At 37.4% G+C, this 16795-nt stretch overlaps 1 protein-coding gene across 2 annotated transcripts; it reads right to left on the reverse strand.

The window, feature by feature from the left end:
• Window positions 1-9617, reverse strand: LOC113777807 (lysine--tRNA ligase). Of its 2 annotated transcripts, none has more exons than XM_027323010.1 (18): window positions 9364-9617; window positions 8306-8349; window positions 7103-7171; window positions 6846-7011; window positions 6661-6754; window positions 5778-5863; window positions 4972-5084; window positions 4833-4895; window positions 4617-4742; window positions 4235-4517; window positions 4030-4126; window positions 3784-3940; window positions 2955-3098; window positions 2781-2849; window positions 2547-2690; window positions 1443-1498; window positions 562-653; window positions 1-347 (listed from the first exon to the last, which is right to left on the reverse strand). In XM_027323010.1, the coding sequence occupies exons 2-17, from the start codon at window positions 8324-8326 to the stop codon at window positions 596-598; spliced, it is 1746 nt and encodes a 581-aa protein (XP_027178811.1). In that variant the 5' UTR covers window positions 8327-8349; window positions 9364-9617; the 3' UTR covers window positions 1-347; window positions 562-595. The 2 variants fall into 2 exon arrangements, with proteins under 2 accessions (XP_027178811.1, XP_027178809.1); XM_027323008.1 differs by lacking the exon at window positions 9364-9617 and adding an exon at window positions 8910-9104.
• Between the last annotated feature and the right edge of the window lie 7178 nt (window positions 9618-16795).

Below are 16795 nucleotides of genomic sequence, written 5' to 3' on the forward strand. Positions count from 1 at the left end.
TTTGCAAAATTATCCCTCTTTTCTACCCTGAATAGATAATTCCTCCAACAAATCTACCATGAAAAAATCATTAACTGAAAAGAAAGTGAATTTGGAGGTTGGGTAGTTAAGTCCCCAAGTTTGTCTCAAGGGTTAAATTTGGGATTAGGTTTAATTAACTAACTTCAAAAGTCTGATAAAAAAAAGAAAAGAAAGTGAATCACCAAACTAACTCTATGGAGTTACAACATTGCATAGTCAATAGTCTTTTCACGTTTGGCACCAAAAATGAGTTTGACATTTCTTGAAAATAGTGATCCAGATTCGGTGGCATTGAATGGAAGAATGGAGTCCGAATCACTAGGCAGCTGCATTGGAAAGGAGACGAGTTGAAAATGCAAATATTCCACATTCCACAATTTAAAGACAAGAAAAAGGGCGCAACAAGAATCACACGGAATTCAACAAATAAGTCATCGAGGCAAAAGCTTCACATTGTCTCTAATACTCCTAGCTAACAAGAAGCTTATGCCCTAGGCACAATGTAATTCATGATAAAGCTTGGCGTGAGAGAACGCTTACCTTCTGTAGCTGGCCCATCCTTAGTCGGTCCATCCTAAGCCTTAGCAGATCCGTCCGCAGCCACAATTGAATCATCCTGAGCCTTCTTTTGACTGTTTTAGGAATATGACACAGCATAAATTATCAAAACAGCACAAAAGGCAAGTAGCATATACTTGGACCAACATCAATTAAAAATTAACCAAAAGAAACACGTCTCAAAAAGGTGGAGGCACTCGAACTGAAACACCAAAAGGAGTCAAGATAAAAATCCTATCGTTTATTTTAGCAACAACACCGAAACTTTCCTGGCCACAAGTTTTCCAACCCCTGCTCTTCCAGGTATTATAATTGCAGAACATGTGGCCATCTCTTTCACAAAAACAGACTCTGCATTCGGAATCAAAGTCCTGCCATCTTCAATGGCAAGGAAAAGGTAAAAAGCTACTACATTGGTTAGTGCATGGGTGAAGTCAATACTGTGCTGCAAAAGGGTACCTTTGATAACACAATTTCATGCACAGCTGACTGAGAATCTTACTGCATTGCTTTGACAAACCTCAACAACTGAAAACAAGTACAAGTAAAACTAGTACTATAGGAATCAAACGATGAAGACTATCTATGTTGATTAAAATCAGTGGGAATGGAAGCCCTGCCATTGTCATGTGTTATTATCAGCTAAGTACTCAACAGTATAGAGACCTACCAAGATTTTGAAGAAAAATAAATATACAAAACACAAATTGTGTCAAATAATCTCAGTTTCCTCTTAAGGTACGAAGAAAATCTTACATCTAAGCTAATATTCAGTGTCATCATCAAAGCCGAACCACACAAGAAGCACCAGAGAGGAAATGGAAAAAATAGCAAAGCCAAGGCTGAGTTAATAGACAAAGCACCTTTCTTTAGAGGAAGGCTCATCCTGTGGTTTCATAGCTGGAAAGAGCAAGACTTCCTGTTTAAAAACCCAAAACAAGGCTGATTATTGTAGGTAATAAAAGAATGTGAGAGTACATAATTAAATAGGCTGATGCCTATGGGCCATTGAAATATAAAAGTATGCTGACACAACCAAAAAAAGAAAAGCCATAGTGACGATCTTATGTCACGCTAGGGGAAAAAAATGTGAAAGTTTATTTTGCCTCTGCTTGAGCAGGAACCTGCTATTTTGCCTCCACTAAAATCAATATTACTCTTATCCATTTGCAACTCAATTCAACCAAAGCAATTACAACCTAAAGTCTTAAGCCAGACGAAAGCACAATATTTACATGGTTGATTGTCAGTATAAAAATGAGGGAGGCCTCTGGAATTTAGTGAATCTACGGGTCTAATGATAAATTAGCCAATAATAAGACAATGGATGCTTATTTAAACATCTCTGTCAGCTACAATTCCTTCATTCTGCCCAAATGCTTATCAATTTACAGCACAAATATGCCTTAAGCACCACCCCCACCTCAAATCAGACACTAGGTTCTCTAAACAACCACCAACGTATACTGCACTTCCTAAACCACAGCCCAAACATACCAAGAATAACCCTCTCATTGGTGAAAAAGTCGTGTCTCGGTCCTTCAACTATTCACAACCTACATCTCCAAGAAGATATGCCTAGTTATTTTTTCTTTTATTTTCTACAATTTGGTGCAGAGCAAACATGTCTAAACAAAATCGGCTAGTCCCTGTGAATTTCAGTTTGCTGGAGCCTCCAAAAGCATCATGGAATATCAAATCCCAACCTGAGAAAATAACCATCCATACACTAAGCCCAGTCCAAGTGCCTATCTTTCGAGAAAAAGAGCTTCTGTCCGAACAAGAACCACAGATATCCTTCCCAAAAAAGAGGAAAACCCTCAAATCTTCTCTCTCCTGACCCAACAAAAGGATACAAAAGAGAGCCAGGAAAGCAGATTCAAAAAGATAGCAAGATTGAAAGCTAAGCTATAAACAAAAGCAGATACACGTGACATGCAGAGTCATGTGAGTAAACAGGTACAGACCTTGATATTCTGTGAATCTGTCAGTAGCATAGCAAGCCGATCAATACCGAGCCCCCATCCACCAGTTGGGGGTAGCCCATACTCGAGAGCTGTGCAGAAGGTCTCATCCAAAGCCATTGCCTCATCATCACCAGATTGTCGGTCCTAAATTCAAGTGCAAATGGCGGCAAAGTGCTGTCATATGATGTCTAATTGAAAAACCATTATAGCCAACTCCATAATAGGTTCGTGTACCTTGAGTTGGTCAGCGAAGCGCTGCCGTTGTACAACGGGATCATTCAATTCAGTGTATGCATTACAAAGCTGTAAATTTCCAAATATTAGACTAAAATACTGAGATAGTGAAATAGTCCCTACCTTTACTACTACAGAACAATCTCAAATTGGAAGGTCAAGCTAATTACATACTTCACGCTTGTTAATGAACAACTCGAACCGTTCCGTCAGGCCTGGGCTTGACCTATGCCACTTAGCCAACGGACTCATTATCTCCGGATGGTTGATTATGAAAGCAGGGTCGACACAAGTCTCTTCCAGAAAGTGTCCGACGAGCTGCAATCCAAGAAGTTAGAAATGGATATGGGTGGGTGGTGTGCATGTCTGTGTGTAGTGTGGGTGGAGAGAGAGGGGGGAGGGGGAGATCTGCCTAAAATGTAACACATGCAGAATCTAAATCATTCTTGACTTCAAAATAAAAATTGCTTCCAGTGACAATTTGTAGAGGATGATACACATTTTAAAACTGTCATTTCTGCCTGAGACATAACACATGCAGGATTTAAATCACTCTATAGTTCCAAATTAACATTGCTTCCAGTGGCAAATTTTGGAAGGATGCTACGTATTTGAAAACAGTCATTCACATGCCCTCAAGGAATATGATGAGTTTGATATAAAGAGAATGCTGAAACACAACCATCTAAAAGAGAAACAATTGACAGTAAAAGAACAAAAGCAGTATTTAACTGTAATACAAGTTGTCAACAAACAGAAACCCCCCCTTCCAATGTCAGGGGTGCTTAATGTTAACATTCATTTCCTCTTTCAAACAATCAATTACCATCTCAGGTTCCCATGTAAAGATACAAAGAATCCATTATTCACTATAAACATTGAGAGCATGTAAAAGATAAGTTAAATGGCCTAAAAGATGGAATGCGTACATGCCACTTGTTTTTTGACAAGACAACTGAAAATCTGTTGCGGCATAATGTATACGCAAAGAAACAGTATTTACCTTATCAAATAATCTAGCAGTTGTTTGGGGAGGGGGACATTTGATGTCAAACTTTGCACATGCATCTAACAGATATTTGTTAGCTTCAACACTTGAGAGATCCTTGGGTATATTCAGATTTGCCATCTTCTCCAACTCATCTATCATGTCAATCCTTCTGAAGAAGTTAAAAAAGGGTTGAATTAAATAATAATATATGGATGGACAGGCCTAGCCTTAACAGAAAAAGAACAAACAAGTCGAGACCTGAAAGGAGGGGTAAAATCAATCTCAATTGGATCGTTCTCCTGTCCATTTGCGTGATACTTAATTTTGTACCCCCCAGTGAGCTCCTTCACCATTCCTAAGCAACACATTATTGTTTAGCAAGCAAACGAATTTTGATCCAGAAAAATTTCAGAAAGTGAGCAAATTTCTAAAAGAAGAATGAAAGTAATGAAATGCCAGATACCACTGAGCATTTTTTCAGTCAGCTCCATCAGGTCATTGTAATCAGCATACGCCATATAGAATTCACATGTAGTAAATTCGGGATTGTGTGTCAAGTCAATTCCCTCATTCCTGAATTGCTTTCCTATCTCATAAACACGATCAAGTCCACCAACAACCAGCTCCTTGAGATAAAGTTCAGGTGCAATACGCATGAACAGCTTCATGTTCAGTTCATTATGATGAGTCACAAAAGGACGTGCTGCAGCTCCCCCAGCAATCATGTTCATCATGGGTGTCTCAACCTTATGTGAAGAATAGTGCATTGTAATGGAATTAAGGGATCAGAGCCAAGATTATAAGATCAAACAAGGTAAATTTTGGCACAACTGCACCCAAATTACCTCCAGGAAATCAAGATTATCAAGAAAACTTCTGATATAGGAGATTATCTTAGCTCGAATCTTAAATATTTGACGAATTTCCAAGTTCAACATCAAATCCAGATAACGCTGTCTGTATCGTGTTTCCTAGTATCAAAAAACATAGTTATGTTGGAGAAGATAGAACCAGAAGAGGGGATACATCAACTTTAAACAGTTGCAAAAAATATTGCGGACCTGATCTTTTAATATATATGACTCGAGATTCCTCCCACTTCCTGGGACCCACAGATCAGTTTTCTGAGATTAAACAAATTCAATTGTTAAGAAGACACAGCAATAGAACTCGACAGCTACAAGAAGCATATGCCTTTACCTTAGTGTTATCCGACACAGAAGCAAGCTTTTGCCGTGGCATCATATGAAGACAATGGGACAAAACTACAAATGTTTTTGGGAAAATACTCAACTCTCCCCTTTTAGTTTTGCCTAATAAAGCAAAGAGGAACCACAACTTAGATCATGGAACTTTCAAATCAGACATAGTTTACAAAATACAAAACAATGACTTTTCAATCCCACACTACCCGACATCACAATGATGTCATCCACACAGCATTAAGTGTTTCAATTAAAAAGACTGATGCCTAAAGAAAAACATTCACCGCAACACATATACCAAGTTCAAGTACATTTTTATGGTTTGAGTTTGTACTGTTGAAAAACCTCAAAAACATGCACTTTCGACATTGTAACTCCATTTCTAAGATGAGCCACAATACTAAATGTTTTTCATCGAAGAAACCAGCAAGATGGTGTCAATTATAGTCTTAAATTGTAACATTCTATCAGAAAGGTACTCAGTAATATAGGTGAAAACAGGATCTGGGCTTTCTGGAGACAATTGTAATGATTAAAACTTTGTAAACATCCCAGGTCTTCCTCAGGAATGATTCGACAGAAATAACATATAGACTCCACTGAAGATAACTATGACATAAACAGCTAAAAATACCTTGTTAAAAAATGCTCAGAAATCCAAACATTCCTAAAATGATGACCTTTTTATTTTTGTTTTGGGGGTGGGGAATGAGTTTACAAAAATACTTTGAAGAGAAGAAGACAGAAAAACAATTTTTATTCATGAAAGTGTAACCACTAACAGTGGAGATTGTCTCGAACCTGGAAATCCAACAATACCAACAATATCTCCACGCTTAACACCAGAGTGAAATGTGGGAAAATTATCTTCACCCAAATCCGATTTCCTGCATATGTAACCATGGTCAAGTGAAAAATAAGACACAGGAAAGTCTAATTGCACAAGTAGTCATATACGGTGAAATAAAGAAAAATAAACAAAAGGAACCAGACAAGTAGCAAGAATGTATTCACTTAAGCCATGAAATTAACTATCTTCTAACCCCAGTATCCACTTGCTCTAGTCAATTCACTATATCTACAAACACAAAGTACTGAACAAGTTAACTATTCCCTGACACTATTAGTCACTTGCTTAAGTAAGCAAAGCAGAAACAATCAGCTTTTCCTTTTACTATAAGAGCCCTTACCAACCTTAAAAACCAATAAAAATTTACGATTTAAAAATTACAAAAGGCTAATTCAGGCTAACTGTACTCTATCATTCACAAATCACCTTCTGCTAGATATTTAGAAGCATGTAATGAAAAGCATGACAAAAGTTGACATTCATGTATTCAACAACCACAGGAACTCAAACAGGAGACTGAATTTATGTTTTCCTTGTTTCATAACGATCCAGCCAGATATAAGAATAATTATATGAAATTTACAGCATGTAGAAAGCATCAGAAACAAAGATAATATCATATGTTTTTCATCCCAATTGAGATTTGGAAAGTCAATGGTGTCACATAAATACAAGTTTTGAGTATGTTGTTCAAAGCAACCACTCATGCATTAAGGCTTAAACATCTGATGTTCAATTCAAGCTAGAAGGTCTATAATTTCTGAAACATAAATCTTTGAATCTAACCCAACATTTTCCTCCCAGAAGATAAAAAATAACCATGGACATGAGTACCTTGCATCAGCCATAACTTGAACTTTAGCACCACCACCATGGAGATCATAAAAAAGTAATTTTGCCGATGACGATCGTTTGTTCATGATTCGTCCTGCCAATGCCAACTATATTTTATCAACATTCAAAAAAATGAAAAAAGACTGACCATCACTAACACCAATATCTTATAATATCTCCATTACCTGCTAATGACACTTCAACATCTTCAAGATGCTCCCCACTTTCCAAGCTTCCATATTTATTCACAAATTCAGGAATTGACATTGAGGCAAAAAATTTGTGAGGATATGGGTTCTTTCCAGCTTCCTTTTCAGCTTCTAGTGCTTTCAGCCTATTTTCATAGTATTGCTGCAAAGCACGAATAAATATAAGTATAAATCTTACAACTACTTAAACAAAGACACAACTAAAAAAAAAGGAAAAGCAAAGAAATAGCAACCGTTGGATCCAATCCCTCATCTTCTCCGCCTTGGGCCTGCTGAGCACGTGAGCTCGTCTTTTGAGCAGCCTGAAAGGTGCCATCACAATCATCATACCCATAATATCGTGAAAAAAACACAAAATTTAAGCACTGCACTGCAAATATTTAACATTTACAAATATTCACATGCTATTTGCTTGATGAAAACTCAGATCCTCGAAAACCGTGACATAGCATGAGAGAAAAACTTGGGTTTCAAATTTTCATATCTCCGCATTATGAACAGAAAATAAAGGACAAAGATAAAACTACATCCACCAAATAAATTTCAAAGCATATAAAAATCAGAAATATGTGTCATCAACTTGATTATATTACTTAGCAATAAGCCGTTTGGACTCTCCAAGGGCTCCCTTCACTGCAGGCTAGATAATTTCAGTAACAAAACAAGTTAATTTTGTCTTTGATTGAGGAAATGTTAAGGCATAGAGCAAAGAGCAAAGGAGCAAAGGAGCACGCCTCAAGTGGAGTTGGCAGCTGAGGAAGCTCAGTTTTCATTTTAAGGTCCCAAGTGATGGATGGTTAGGAGGGTAGAAGGCAGACTTGTAGCATCCCACTTGGTAGCTGGTAATAAGCAATGATGCATAGTTAGCTAGGATTTGCTTATATAGACACTGTGTTAATCCCTTAAGGCATTCTGAAGATTTTTCTGATTTTGTGAGAACAGTGAGCTGCGCTGATGAGCTCTTGCTTTTCATTCTTCTTCTCCAAGTAATTCCTAACTCTTGAATATTTTCCATCCAATTTCCCAGTTGGATTTGTTTCTTTTATGAATGAAATCCTAGTCATCACTTGCTCCCTATTATTAGTTTTCCCTCGGTAATTTGCTGCAATTTAGCTCTAATTGTGTGAGATTAAATCTCTGAACATTAAAACTTATACATATTGCCAAAACAGGCTACTGTAAATAGAGCATGGGCATTGCAAGCCCTTTTGAGATAGTTGAACATTTTCTTACCTTCCCTGGCAAATTTTACGACCTTTTGCAGTCCCCTTTTTAAAAAGGGCTTATATATCACAACTCACTATTGTGAACATGGAATCTAGAGGCCATAAACAAGGGCAGCAGCACAGAAAACACCACGGTCAAACAATAAAAGCATAAAAGTTATAAGACACAAATGCGATTATTCAAGGTAATGAAAAAACTTATCCTCTTACCTTGTTAGCTTTGTCCTTCATGTTTTGCAATGTAAGTTTGATTTCTGCAGCAAAATTAATCAGAAAATTAAAACTGGCGGCAATATTAGAGATATTCAATTAATAAAACCATGCCATTCAAGTTCAGACTTGCAAAAAAATACTTAACTGGGACAAGTAGGAAAACCATTTAGGGCGGTAGTTAATGGAACAAAAACAATAAAATTTAGCAATGAGACAGGTCGATGGCTGAAGCGAAATTGGAGTATAAGAGGAAAAAAGGAAAACTGATATTCAAGTTGGGGTAAAAACAATAAATAATAATATTGCCACAGAAACATTCTCGTAAATTTGAAGAAGATTGAAGGTCGCTGTCCACATTGCCTAAGCAATCCTAGCCCCAACAGAGTTTGAGAAGGTAAAAATAAAATATTTTTTAAAAAATTAGAAAAAAAATACAAATTCTGAGACTAGTGGAGAAAAAGAAGGCAACAGCAACTTAAACATTTTCTTAGCCTAGTATCCAATCAAAACAAGAAAATTGACAAACATATTTTCTGAAAAATATCTTCAGTTCAAATGAACAAGGCCAGAGTGCGGCGGTTAAAAGAAAGAGAAGGCTAACCAGCGGCGCCCGCGGCGGCAGAGGAGGAGCAGAGAGAGCGAGAATGGGGAGACAGTGAGAAGCGAAGGCGAAATTGAGTTGGGTGAAGGGGTTTTGAAGAATGCCAACAGCAACAGGGTTTTCGTCTTATGACATGGTACAAGTTGTGGAGATGACGTCGTAGCATAATTTTCAGAATAGGCAATTTCACAAATTAAGGTAAGAAAACCTCAAAAAAAAAAAAAGCTGAATTGGCCAAGAAAAATGGAGCTAATTTCCTGAAATCATGTATGGAATTTATAAAATTCAAAATTTTCTCCTCCCACCAACTCCATTCCCTTTACCCCCACACCGCCACGCCGCCGCCACTATCTCCACGTCCTCTTCTACAGGAAAACAAGAGCAATAGAACTCCAAAATATGTTGCCTCTTAAACCGATTTGGAGCAGTCCTTTGTCATTATAAAAGAACTTACCTAAGGAAGAGTAGAAGTTGGCTTCGTTTGACGGAGTGGAGACAGGAGATTCGCCGGAGGCTGTCGTTGAAGCCTGAATGGTGGAGAGGTCGCTAATTTCTTCTCCTTGGACAGAGCCGGTGTTGTCCTTAAAGCTTGAACGCTAATGGAGTGGAGGCCGACTGCGATGGTCGTCGGCTTCGCTTCGATGGGCGGCTTTGTTGTTTTGGCGCACGGCTATGGAGGGGAGAAATGAGAGGAGAAGTGACCTAAGGACTTAAAGGTTTTCAGGGACTTCGTCGGTTTTTGTAAAGAAAAGAAAAGAAAAGAAGAAAAAACCGGTTTTCAGTGACTTTGGCCGATTTTAGATTTGACCAGTCCAAATTTGAAAATAAAAAATACGATCACGACCATAAAATCACGTCTTTTTGTCTTACTTGAAAAATAATGCCAATAATAAACACAAGTAGAAGTGACAAAATGGATATATGATTGATAAAAGATTTTAATTAAATGGATAGTGAATCAAATTGATCTAATCCAATTAAAACCATTTAATAAATGGATCTAAATTGATGTCATTTAAATGGATAGTGTAAACCATGATCCATTCATTTATCCATTTACTCTGTCAAATCCTAAATTTAAGATCCAAATATTTTTTTTCCAAAAAATACAAATTTCGAAAGTTCTATTCTTAAATCACCTAAAACCTTTTGGTAATAACAAATGCTTGTACTACTACTCTATTTCAGTACTTCATAAAATTAGTTTAGTTCCAAGAAAATTTAACTGCTGTAGTCAATTTAACCTTTCGTCATTACTTTAAGTATCATTTTGTAAAGTAATGAACAATTAAGAACTTGGCTACATTTTTATAACTTTTGAATGAATTGAATACGGCTTTACAGTAAAAAGAAGTTTACGTTTCCAATTTTTTGCACTCCTGTTCAAGAGTGATGTCTTGAATAAAAGTGGAGTTCTAATAAGAAATCTTATGTTATTTGATAAGTAAAATATTTTCATCACATATGCACGTAATACCTAAAAATGTATGAAACTCCTTATTATACCATTGATATACAAGCTAACTTATATTACTTAGTAAATTAGGTGTCTTTTTTTTTTTTTGATAGTTGGGTTATGTGATATGGGGAGAGGGATTGCAAGTATGAGGATTTGGAAAAAAAAAGGTATCATTTACATATCTTAACCAATGTTGCGGGGACACTCGTTAGAAAAATTATTTTTATAAATAAAAGAATTAAAAAAATAAAAATTATTTTGACACTGCATGATGCATTCTCGCTTTTTCTTTACTTAAGAATATAAATGTTTGCAATCATTACTACATGAGAATTTAATTAAAAAAAACAAGAGTAGAGACTAAAATATAATTTTGAAAAGGATGGAAGAAATCTAGGAGTTAGAAGCAAATAAAATGCAATTAATGTTATTGGCAACTTGGCATGTGAGGAAGTTATGAAGAAAAAAATAAATGATCTCACAATACTAATTTGACATATGAGGAAGTTATGAAGAAAAGAATAGACAGTCCCACAAGATTTTATCTCACATTTTTATAAATGTGTTTTCTATTTTTTAAGTTAAATGGATGTATATGGATAAGATGGATAATCCATTTAAATCCACCAACATAATTGGTTATCCATTTAAAACCATTGAATTTATATGGATCATTCAAATCCATTTAAGGTTGGTTTATATGGATGGATTGGTGGATATGAATCCATTTTGCCACTTCTAAACACAAGTACATCCCACAATTTAAATCCAAATTCAACAATCAGCCCAATGCACCCATTATTTGAAACATTGGCTCCGTTTGGACTGTGGTTTTACTTTACTTAGTTTACTTTGTCAAAACAATATTTCAAAATAGTGTTTGGACACGTCAGACTACATTTCTAAGTTGCCTTTGTGATTTTGCCCGGACCATTTGCTGGTTGACCCCACAAACTCATTAAACGGAGTGAAATTCCTCCATCACGTGAAGAGTTCAGAAAAGCGAATTTAATATCCCATTAAGGTGAAGACACCCATGATTTGTCTGGACGTATCCTCCCGTTGGGAATTATAACAAAACGACACCAAGTTTCTTCGTTTAATTTTTTTGTCCTTCCAAAACCTCCCTATACGTCTCTCTCCTCTTGCAGAAGAGGTCACCCATAGCCAAAGGAATCCGCTTCTGGTGGGAACAAGTAAAAGTGGGTACCGCGTTAATTGCGAGTGGATTAAGCGCTTATTTTGTGTACGGTGGGTTTCAACGAAGAAGGATACATCCAGATCGCCGGCGCCGGGCAGTGTAGACGGAAGCAGAGACCGAACGCAGAAATAAGAAATCCAATAATTTGAGGCTTGATTTGAAGGCCAAATTCGTACCAGGGCAATCGTCAGATTTGGCAGGTATGCATCTTGTTTATATCAATTCCTGTCAGCAATTGGAACAAAAAATTTTCCTGAGTCATTTTAATAATTTGAACTGGGCACTTAATTTAGTCGATGTCTCAAGATTCTGCCTATCATTTTTGCGAGCTTCTCAAAACAACGGGGTAGAGTTCTTCGACGGAAAAACTAATTCGTCAGCCGTGCAGGGTAGATCCATGTCTAGTGTTTGTGATGGATAATCTTTAGTATGATATCCCTCTGGTGCAAAATTTCTCACTCATAATTTCTATAGTACAGGAGTCATTTAACAATCATTAATATTTTCAGATCTATACAGTCTTGGACTTCTTTTGTTTCTTTAATTTATCGACTTAAATTATAGGATGTTGGTTATGAAATTGGATCAAATATATTAGCCTGTGTCGTTGTTGTGAAAAAGTTGCCCAAATATAATTCGCCAGAATTTGGATTTCATGATTAACTTTTAATAATTTCTAATAATCAGGTGCAACTTTTGGGTTTGGAAATTAATTCCCCAATCAGAGTAATTATGCAGCACTTAAGCATATTCGATACTGCCAAATTGCTTATATGATGAATTCCTTGCTGCTGGTACAACTTTGATTATGTCGTTCTCATTTCGCTTATTATTTATCTGATTTTACGGTGGCTTCAATATGGCTGAGTAAACAGGTTAGGGATTTCATTCGCCATACCTGCTGGAATCTCCATCTTCCATGCTTGTTCATACATTTGTTACGATTCTGTAATCCATTTATCATGTCTCATAAACCTTTGGACTGGTTTATCATTCGGTTAGATACCAAATACAGTCCAAAAGTTTCTGATGCATGGTTTTGCTACGGTGAACTAAGTAAACCCAATGACAGTCCAAATGTTATGAAGTGTCTTAATAATCACAGCCCTAAAAATGTCATACAACCAGCTACATTACTAGAAGTCTGATTTATAGCTTATATAACAAGAGTTTTGCCAAACCTTGCATCTATAGCCGGCCATATTAAGAAATACAATAGGACCACATACATGCCCCAACAGATTGCAATTACACACTAATAGACTTTTTGGTATTGGAAACCTAGTTGTTGTAGCAACTCCACATTTATGTCGTCTGACATTTCTCAAATACTACCTCCAAACTAATGCAGTCAATCTACCAGGCGCAAGAATTTGAATTTGCTAATTTATGATCTGGTCTGAAGTCCATGCATGTCATGACCTTTTGACAGTGATAGAGCACCAGTAAATGCCCAACAAGCGGAGGAGATCACTGTCCGGTCCAAATACTCCAGCCCGTCTTTCCGAAGCTTCATCTGTCCACTCCGTCACAGACTCGAACGACTACATCTAGTCCCTTGTCAACTACTTCAGAGTAAGTTTTTTAATTATTAAAAAAAAAAACCTATGCAGTCACATCAGGGGATTCATCTATCTCAACTAAAAATTTGTTTTGCTGCCAAGTTCATTTCCTGTGTACTTATATTTGGCATGCATATGACATTTATTGGCTGCCCATGCTAGTTTAATTCAATAAGTAAGCATACTTATGGGGTATGTGACCATGAATGCAGGTCAATCTTGGACTATATCTGATTTTCATAGTAATCTTAATCTGATTTCAACAGCCTTTTCTTAGACTATCACTTTGTCCTAATTAAAAACATCGTTAGTACTTCGCTATATGAATTTAAGGGGTGCAAATGCTTGCTAAACCAGGTTTGATGAGCCAAACTAATACAAACGAGTGCATTTGCCAATTTCTGCTTTCTTGGCTGCCAACGCTTGATCCATCCACATTCTAATAATTGTTAAAGTTGCCTATCTGTTGTAATCTGATTCTTCTTCCAGCACTTCAGATTTTTATTAATGCTTACCGTCGTTTTGGTTCCTCATTTAGATGCCACGTGACCCCAACGCTGTGAAGGCCCATTGGGATGCAAATATGGAGATTCATTTCTGTATGACATTCGTCGAGTGGAAAAGGAGTGGGGAGAGGAATCCAAACGTTTCATCTAAGGCCAATTGGATAAAGCTTGCTGCGCATTTGAATTCGCAGTGGGGGAAGCAGTACGAATGAAGTGTGTACCATTCTAAATTCGGACGAGAGAAGAGGATTTGGCGTGCCTTTGCCAAGTTAAAGGGCTGCGCCAATCTGCCGAAACTGGTATTGATTGGGACGAGAATAGGAGGTGCTTCTTGGCTGAAGAGTCTCAATGGAACAATTTGTGCCTGGTATTTTTTCCATTCGACCTTATAATTCATTTCCAACTATTTAAATGGTGTTTCACATATCTAAATTCCATATGCCACTTCTTGGTGATGTCCTTTTCCTATTTCTTGGCTGTTAAAATGTACCATCTTCCTGCATAGAGAAAACCAGAAATTATAATTGTAATAACTCCTTATCAAATTTTTATTCTAATAGCAGTCAAACTAAGTCCGAGTCATTTAGCTTTGACATTATCAGGACGTGAATATAATCTACCATTTGTTCTTAATTTCTACCATCCTTGCCATAGCCTTTGTGTTTAGCTCTGTATGCGTGCACATTCAGGAGGGGCTGCAATTTTTAAGATATGGATATAGGACATTAAGGGGGGCTGCATTAAGGAGGGCTGATTTCTGTCCTTCGGGGGAGGGAAGTCACAAATGTTATGAACAATTGTCCAAAAAGAGAGCATATATGGAATCTTTTATTATTTTTTGTCCTTGCACAAGCTTTTTTAATCATATGTCAATATTCAATTTGTCTTAACCTTCCTTGGTTTGTCTTTGAAACAGGAGAATAATGATTATAGGTACTTCAGATTCGGGCAATGCGTCGACAAATATGCAATCCTGCACGAGATCTTAGAAACAGAAACCGCCACAGGGAGTCAAGCTCAAGCCTCTTCAGTTCCGCCTTCAGTTTACAATCCACGCAAGCGAGCTGGGCATAGTCGTGGGCAGACTTTCACTTCGCCCGTTGGTGATGATATGTACAACGTGGGCATGGATGGGGATTTCAACGAGGAATCACCAATTGTGGGAGTGAAGCGAGGTTCGAGCAGTCAAGGGGCGACAACCTCGCTCCCAAGTGCATCCCGGGGAAGCAAGTCAAGTCGAAGTACCAATGATCCATTCGTCGAGTGTGCCAACTCCCTCTCCTCCCTAGCGAATTCTAAATTACACATCAAGGGTCGCCGAGCATCTGACAAGGAGAAATTTGATGTCGATATGGCAGTCCAGGTCGTCGAATCATTTGGACCATCACTCGATAAAGGGGCTAAGCTCGCTGCAGTTTTGGCACTCCAGGACGACAAGTGGCGAAAGACATTCCTCAGTCTCAGTCGCGAGATGCAAGAGTTCTAGTTGTACTCTTTGGAGAGTGTACCTCAGTGGGGACCCGATGGAAAGTAGTCGAGACTTGGGATTGTTTCTTGGGTTCTCAATTTGTAAGACGTTGAGTTGGGACTTTTAGTTCCTTTGTATGAGACTTTAAAACTAGTGCCTTGCCCAAGCTTGTAACAATAATTACTCGCTGTATCCTTTATGTTTCCAGAAGTTATTTGGACAGCCCTGTTTGGTTTAAAACTTTTGCTTTGTAACTGGACGTGACTGGACGTGATAGTACTAGCTGTATATTATGGTTAATGTTGGAGGTTTTTAATTGCATTAGTTCATTTGGTTTTTAATAGCTCTGTGATGTGGCCATCGATATGCGATTTCTTGCCGCGTGAGGAAATAAGCAGAAATAGAAATTTGTTGGCTGGAGCATCTTTAGTGCCAATGCGGTTTTAGCCTTTGCCAAGTTTTGGGAAGTCCGTACTAGTGAAATTGAGAATGTGTAGCACATGTTCAGTTTTGAGTCCGAAATAGTTCTGCAGGAGCCAAATTTCGACCCCAATGTACACGAAATCTTTAGCTATTTCAGATTTTTTTGGCAAGGGAAACTAATCAAATTCATTTGTAAATTAAATTTGAAAAACTAATCAAATTCTCTTCGGCTCATGTGTCCGTTAAAATTAAAGTTGAAAAAACATAAGCAAAATGTAGCTAATTCTAAACTGTAAAAGCAAGACCAAAAAATTCGTTGAATACCTAAATAACTAGAAAGGAGGAGGAAAATTTTAATCTAATTCAACTAATATTAGTTAGAGCACCCAAATCAGCAGTTGATCCAATGCAAATTGTCCCTTCAATTTTTCCCTTATGTTAATTATTCTTATTGGTCTGGTGATGTCCTAGAGAAATTTAATTCAATAAACATGTAAACACACGGGACTAATTCTGTCAATTAATCTAAATCTACTTCAAATTTTACCGGCCAATTGGACATTTTATTTTTTTCACTCCAAAACTGCTTCAAATTGCACGAACTATTTAATAGCAGGGACTACATTAGAAATAAAAGGCACACAGCGCTAGCTCATACAGAGGCCAATAATTGTAGATCAGCAAAATTAGTTGACAATAACATGAAATAGATAACCAGGAATCACGTGCTTACTTCGAGTAATGCATAGGTAAAAGGCGATAAAAGCTTCCGGTTAATAAAAGGTTCTAGATACATCATAATGTGTAGACTTTCGGTCTTATAAGGCCAAGTATCGGCTACACAAAAGTCAAAAGGTAGATTCATTTCTCGTGATTATAGGTCCCCTAAACAGTTATTAGTGGGTGTTTCATGAACATCTATGGTAGACAGCAGCTATATTAACCTAGTGATATGCAGACCTCGTGAACCTTTATGCACATGAAAGCTACATTCGAAAGATCTCAAATTTTGACAGAGACTTGGCGTGCTCAGACAGGTACCGTGGGATTCGGAAAAAGTATTCTCAGTGGACGTTATCGTAACCATTCAAATATGTTGGCCAAAAAAAGGAAGCGAGCATGCAGAGGTAAAAGGTGCTTACCGTCAATTCGTAATGGAATCCAAAGACGGTTTCTCGTGAGCTAGCAATAATGGTAGTAACTGTTATTGACGCGAACACCTCCAATGTTGTCTTCCCTTTTTTCATGGCCTATAAAACGCGCATCT

This window comes from Coffea eugenioides, chromosome 7 (assembly GCF_003713205.1).
Source record: "Coffea eugenioides isolate CCC68of chromosome 7, Ceug_1.0, whole genome shotgun sequence".
NCBI lineage: Eukaryota > Viridiplantae > Streptophyta > Magnoliopsida > Gentianales > Rubiaceae > Coffea > Coffea eugenioides.

What these genes read in the sequence shown, in the direction of transcription:
- LOC113777807 (XM_027323008.1), bottom strand. Translation starts at nt 9,075, where the DNA reads ATGCTACGACGTCATCTCCACAACTTGTACCATGTCATAAGACGAAAA. An exon ending in GCTTCGCTGACCAACTCAAG is followed by an intron (nt 2,691 to 2,780) that starts GTACACGAACCT and finishes ACTTGAATTTAG; the next exon opens with GACCGACAATCTGGTGATGA. An exon ending in GAGCCTTCCTCTAAAGAAAG is followed by an intron (nt 654 to 1,442) that starts GTGCTTTGTCTA and finishes TTCCTAAAACAG; the next exon opens with TCAAAAGAAGGCTCAGGATG.